Raw genomic sequence first — 6494 nt, forward strand, 5'->3', positions numbered from 1 at the left:
TCACAGCACGGTGTTAGACAGGTTCATGATGATCAAATTATAGGCTTCTTTGTCTACCTCTACCTTCTTCTTCAGCTTTTCTTCAGGCCATTTGGTGTCATCCTTCTCCAGAGCAATCCCCACCTTATTGTGGGATAAGAGGGCCTTCATCTTCTTTTTCCAGGTGTTGAAATCAATCTTCCAATCATATTGGGAAATTTCTATGTGCATGATGCTCATGGTTTGGGTTCAGATGCAAACCCTAAAGAATCAAGATTATGATTATAGACTCGACTCACTGAGATTTTTGGAAATTCTTGTTGTATTTGGAACCCTAGGACTCCTGGAGCTACTTAATTGAAAAAGCCCCAAATTTTTTCAAAACCCTAGAAAAGTTTCCAAATCAAGAAAAACCCTAGAATGTACAATTCGAGGAACGATAAACTCAGCTCTCATACCACTGTTGTAAAATCAAGTCTAGCTAACCAAGATTTTGATTCTAGCCAACCAACCAAACAAAGATCAAATAACAAAACAGAAAAAGAAGAACACACAATCTTTTTACCGTGGTTCACTTGTTCAAGATTGAACAAGCTATGTCCACGTTGAGCTCCAGAATATGTAGGCTCGCTACACTATTATTATTGTCACTAAAGATTACAAAACACCACTCAATCTTCCCTTCAAGCCCTTACTAACAAGAATCACAAAGACTTTACTTCTATACCCATAAATCTATAATCCTAAGGAGAATTCTAACCTGATTCTCTACACCACAAAGAAACACAACTTTGATGGGTGGATCAACCACCGATTTACACAAGAGCAAAGTACTATACAAAGAACCCTAGCAGAGTATTTTTGATTGAGCTATTTTGATCAAAAAGAGAGTATTCAAAATGGGGAAAGACTTCAACATTTATATGGTTGACCAGTAGTAAGTCTTCAGCCGTTAGATTGCTTGGAGATCAATGGCCAAAAATGCTAGATGTATTAAAGCTAAAACGACAGTGTAAAGACTTCACTCATTATCAACTCCCAGCAGTGAATACGTCCTAAAATAGCAGAGTTAAAACAGGTAAATATTCTAGCATAGATTTTACTAAAAAATCAGTTTGAACTTATGTTGAATCTCATATGAATAAAAGATAATTAAACATACTAACCATGATGACTGCTTTGATGTTGTCATTACTTAAGGTAAATTCATGGTCTCCATTATTTTGCAAGTTCAAAAGAACGTTTAAGAAATCTTTATGATCATCATCCACTTCACGATCATTTGTCTTCCTTGTTGCCCTTCTACTTTTATGCTCATTGATAATGGCGTCAAACAATCTATCAACTATGTCATGAATCTCCTTAATTTTACTCTTTACCCCACTGATTGAGTCAATAAATTCGAAGGAAGGAAACACATTAGCCGCAGTGAAACCTCCTGCCAAATCTATACCTTCTTCAATAGCACATAAGAATGCCTCTTGATCTTTCATTTTTCCTCCAAACGCCGCTCTTGTCGTGATGCCAAATGTCATCGAATAAATTTCTTTGCTAAGATTAATCGTTCTTCCTGCCCTTGAAGAAATCCATCGAACAAGATTGGACACCTTCTCTTCCCGGATTGATCTAAAAGATAGCACATATTTTAGAGTTAAAAGTTGACTCATGCAAATCTTTCGCAACTACTTCCAGTAGTACCTATATGGTGCAAACACAATGTCTGTGCAACCATAAGCTATAATATTTGCAACAAGAACAACAGGCCTTTGAGTGAAGGTAGCATCATGAGTTTTCATCACTTTTTGAGCGGCTTTAGGTGAAGAAATGATAACAGTTGGAATTTGGCTGAGTTGTAAGTACATAAAAGGACCATATTTATTTACCAAATCTCTTAGCTTGCGATGAGGCAAAACGCCAATGAAATGGAGCATGTTTCCAATAAGTGGCACCCACCATGGCCCTAGCGGTAATCTTAAACTTGATTTCTTGGTTATGGAATCCTTAAATGCAATGCAGGTGGGATTATAAAATAGGGGTTTTGAAGCTCCATGAGAGTTGGGAGATGGTGATCAATGTAGAGAGATGAGAGGTTAATTTCTCTACTTAATTTGTGTTGGATCCAACAATTGGATTACAGTCTTACTTATATGATGATACAGTGCAATGGCAAAGTTAAAATCTTTGAGCCAAATTATGGATGGAGTAATCCTCCACCCCAGTCTTCACGTCGTGTATGAGCTGAACTTAAAATACAATAGATATAATTGCAACAAATTATATAGTAATCAACTACAAATGTCTTTTATCATCATGGACATAGCTCATTAATATCTGGTCTTAGTGTGTAAGATAGAATTTTGGGAACACATTGACCAAAAGAAGTCTTTGGTCAAGTCAAGAGATGGTCTACTGAGTGGAATTAGCACTTAGATTTTTAATACTGATTGCATATTATTTTTTAATTAAATTAAATTTAAAATAGTATAAATAGAGCATGATAAATATTGCACTTGTTTTTGGTTTTTAAGTCATTTTATGAAAAATTAAATATCAAATAAATATTGCGTGCACCTCAACTAATCCTCCAAGGCCCTGAAGTTAATGACCGGATATACCCTCCAGTGACCACTCCTATTAACGAGAGGAATTAACAATAGTAGATCTTATCTAAGTTTTTTATCAAGTAAAAATTCTGTTATAGACGAACAGTAGCACCATGCTTTCTTCAGGTAAAATAACAATGACCAAAAGATGCAACACTAACATTAGTGGTGTCTTCTCTTCTTCTTGTAACATTACCATGATAAGACAGAGCAATGTTAACATTACCAGTTGCTCCCCTTCCTGTAAGCTGTTACTGTGGTGATATGCAACGGTAATGTTGCCAATGCCACCAACATTACTATGTTGGTAATGAAATGGTAACATAACCAGCACCTCCTATTCAAGTAACACTACACAGGATATATCCATATGTTATTACATATTGATTTCTCGGCTCTAGTACATATGTTCTCAGGTTAAGTCCATTTGTTTATCCAATCCAATACAATTTTATAGTCTTTGTCAAAGATGTTTAATCCTCGATCAATTGAGTCTTTTATTAGCATCTGTTGGAATATGAACACTTTTTGCTAATTGATGAAGATATTGTTGAAGAAAAAAAAAAGCAAGAAAAAAAAAAAAAGAATTTAAGTTTTAGGTAAATTTTTATTTTAGGAATTTGTAATTGAGAATATTTGTTTTCGTTTACTTTGAGTTGTATTAGGAAAGAAGAATTGATTTAGGATTTTATTTAGAGTTAAAATAGGTAAATGAATTAAATTAGAGGAGTCATATTAGGATTTGAAATATGAATCCTAGTAGAAAAAAAAGTCTTATTCTACCTACAAATAGAGGGGTTAGAACCAATTCAATGTTATAAGATAGAGAATTGATAAAGTGGGCTTGGGTTTAGCTCAAGGGAAGAGGGAGCCCAACCACATATATACACTCTAATAGTCCACCAACTTCAATACCCTCCCTCACGCTCGACGTGCAAGGCCATGTCCAAAAACCCATCATCACCTTAAACAAACGTGGCTCTGATATCATGATAAAGGATGAAATGACTTGGGTAGAACTCACTCCCAAAAATTAACTCAAGAGAAGAGGGAGCCCAACCACATATATATACAATAATAGTCTACCAACTTAGCAATATGGGACAAATTCAATTTTAATAGGAATAAGAGAAAGAAAGAATGTGAGGACACAAGGGTTTTGATGTAAGGGTACCATAGGGTCGAGAGCTCTAGGTATCAGGTAAATACTAAGGGGTATTAAACACCATAGGAACAAGATGTCTGCCTATGTAAAAGATTGATAGTGTTGTACTGATAACACCACAGGGTGGAATTTCTGCCTAAATACCAGGTTCATGGTGTGATGCACTCATGTATTGTGTTTTGAAAATTATAGTTGATCTTTCTCATTTGTTGATGTAGGCAAGTTATATCGAACCACGTAAAATATTGTGTTCCTATGTGATTGATATTCTTCACATATTTTACTGTTCTTTATTTTATTTTTATTTTTTTGTTTTACTCCTCTGATCTTTAACACCATCTAATATATATCACTAACCTCCCCTCAACATTAGCCAATGGTCATTTGAATATCACTTGAATCTCCTGATATTGTCTTAGTACGAAACTCGTTACTATAAAACATTATGATTTATCTTATTATTTACCAAATTATACAAATAGTTTAAAAAATTTAAAGAAAGACTAATATCGTCGATACTGCTTAACTTGCAAACAATAAAGATGAAGTACTAAACAAATAGATATATATTGCAATGCTTGAGCCTATGCAACAGGCCATGGATGATGTTCAATTTTTTTTATTATTACATTGTAACGCCCACTTAGAGGTACATAATTTAATTTATGCTCTTATACCCTTAATTGATTTTTGTTAAAGTTATTTTGAGAAAATGTGAAGTAAATGCCTTAAAATTTCATTAGGGGTAAAATGGTCTTTTCACTCATAATTAGTTGAAATTGTGGGGAGTGAAAAGAGATAGAATTTCATGGAGAATGCAATAAAAATGAGGGCATTATGGTAATTGACTAAGGGACATAGATGAAATTTAAATAAAGTGCAAGGGCAAAATGGGAAACTAATATATAATTTTATGTTACATCAAGGATTGAAGAGTGAAATCCTAGCCACTCTTCATCCATTTTCACGCCACGTTCACCTCCATATTCTCTCAATTTCTTCAATTCTTCTTCAAAGGAAATTCATAGATTTTGGGTATTTTTGAGTGGATTTTCAATCCCAAGCATCTTTAGGTAAGATCCTTCCACTAAGAGGTGAGTTTTAATTTTTCAAGTGTTGTATTTTGATGGTTTGTGTTCATAGGATTTAAGAGGAAGAGAGTTTGATCAAAGAAGATTCTTAAAGGGTTGGATTGCTCACATATAAGGTAAGTAAATCCTACCCTAAGTATGATTTAAGTTATGTTGTGTAGAGAATTTTCTTTTATGCATATATATATATATATATGTGTGTTATATGTAGAATTGTTGATGGATTTGGTGTTGAATGATGATTATAACTTATCCATGAGAAGTTGTGTTGGTGTATTTGATGCTTGATGAATGTTTAGATGAAATTTGGAAAAATTGAAGTGAAAATTTTGGAATGTTTATTTTGGGCAGATTTGGTTTTAAATATGGAGGGTTTTATTCCCACTTTTTGGAGGCTTAGAAAAGAGATGGAAGTGTAGTCAAATTAGAGTTGCTTTGTGCACATAAGTTATTTGATGAAATGTCAAAGAGAAGTGTTTATATGAGTATGATTATGTGTTATATTAAGATGAGTTTGTAGATGGTAGAGAATGACATGTTTGCATTCCATATTGCATAATTGCATTTAAACATGTGAATTTAGAAAGAATTATAAGCATGAAACCATCTACATGCATACATATCCATAAGAGAATACAAAAGCACTAAAGAAGGGTAAAGAGTAAATAGAAAGAAATGAGAATATTAAAGAAGTTCAAATCTGAATTTTATTTAAAAAAGTGTAAAAAGATAAAAAGAAGAAAAGGTTGTGGCGATGGGGAACCGTGAGTGACAAGAAGAATTTTCCCCACATGCGCGCCGCCTTTAGTGGGCGGCCTAAGAAGAAGAAAGAAGAATTGGTACATTCCGTAAAAATGCATGTGGATGAGAGCTATACCCAAGAAAGAAGAATACACTCACACGGCCAAGGTTTCAAATTCATGCCTCAACCGAGTCCGATCGGCAAAAGAATAAGAAAAGAATGAGAAAGAATAAGATAGAAGAGAAAGAAAGAAGCCCAGTAAAGAAAGAAAAACAGAATAAGAAAAATAGAAAAGAAAATGCATATTTTATACATTTGTGCATTTGCATTATATATATGCATACTACCAAACCCATTATCTGAGTAGTGGGGAATTAGAATAGAGAAAGAACAGAGAGAAAAATAGAGTAAGAGTAGAGAAAGAATAGAGAAGAATGGAGAAATGTGAAGTAAGGAAAGAAATGCAGAATTTAAGCAACTGAGAGAGAAGGGTAGCATAGCAGGTTTACTTATTGAGCAATTAATGCTCACCCCCTTGTTTTCAATGTTTTTGCAGGTAACAGGTGAAATGTGGTCACTGGGAACATCACGCAGTGGAAGGGCTAGGCAAAACTGTCAAGTTAATATTTTGAGACTTTATTATATTATGTAAAGTTTGTGTATAAAGAAAATTAAATATAGGCCCATACTTTCATACTCGTTTATATATTTTCTTATATATATTTAATGAGTTTTTACTGTTATTTTAGAAGTATATTAGCTAGAAAGAGAGACATTACATACATTCGTTCAGAAACAGTTGGAGCATTTTTTATAATTCCCTAAACCACAGAGAGTTTTATGAATAATTAAAAACCTTAGGAACATAGTGTTATTTACCTACTAAAAATGCTACCCTTTTTCTTCCAGCAAGC

At 33.7% G+C, this 6494-nt stretch overlaps 1 protein-coding gene across 1 annotated transcript; it reads right to left on the reverse strand.

The window, feature by feature from the left end:
* Window positions 1-1910, reverse strand: LOC116131900 (cytochrome P450 71D11-like). Its single transcript, XM_031417558.1, has 3 exons — window positions 1678-1910; window positions 1146-1605; window positions 1-177 (listed from the first exon to the last, which is right to left on the reverse strand). The coding sequence occupies exons 1-3, from the start codon at window positions 1908-1910 to the stop codon at window positions 1-3; spliced, it is 870 nt and encodes a 289-aa protein (XP_031273418.1).
* Window positions 1911-6494: the final 4584 nt, after the last annotated feature.

Source organism: Pistacia vera, unplaced genomic scaffold, assembly GCF_008641045.1.
Source record: "Pistacia vera cultivar Batoury unplaced genomic scaffold, PisVer_v2 Contig246, whole genome shotgun sequence".
NCBI classification, from domain to species: Eukaryota; Viridiplantae; Streptophyta; class Magnoliopsida; order Sapindales; family Anacardiaceae; genus Pistacia; species Pistacia vera.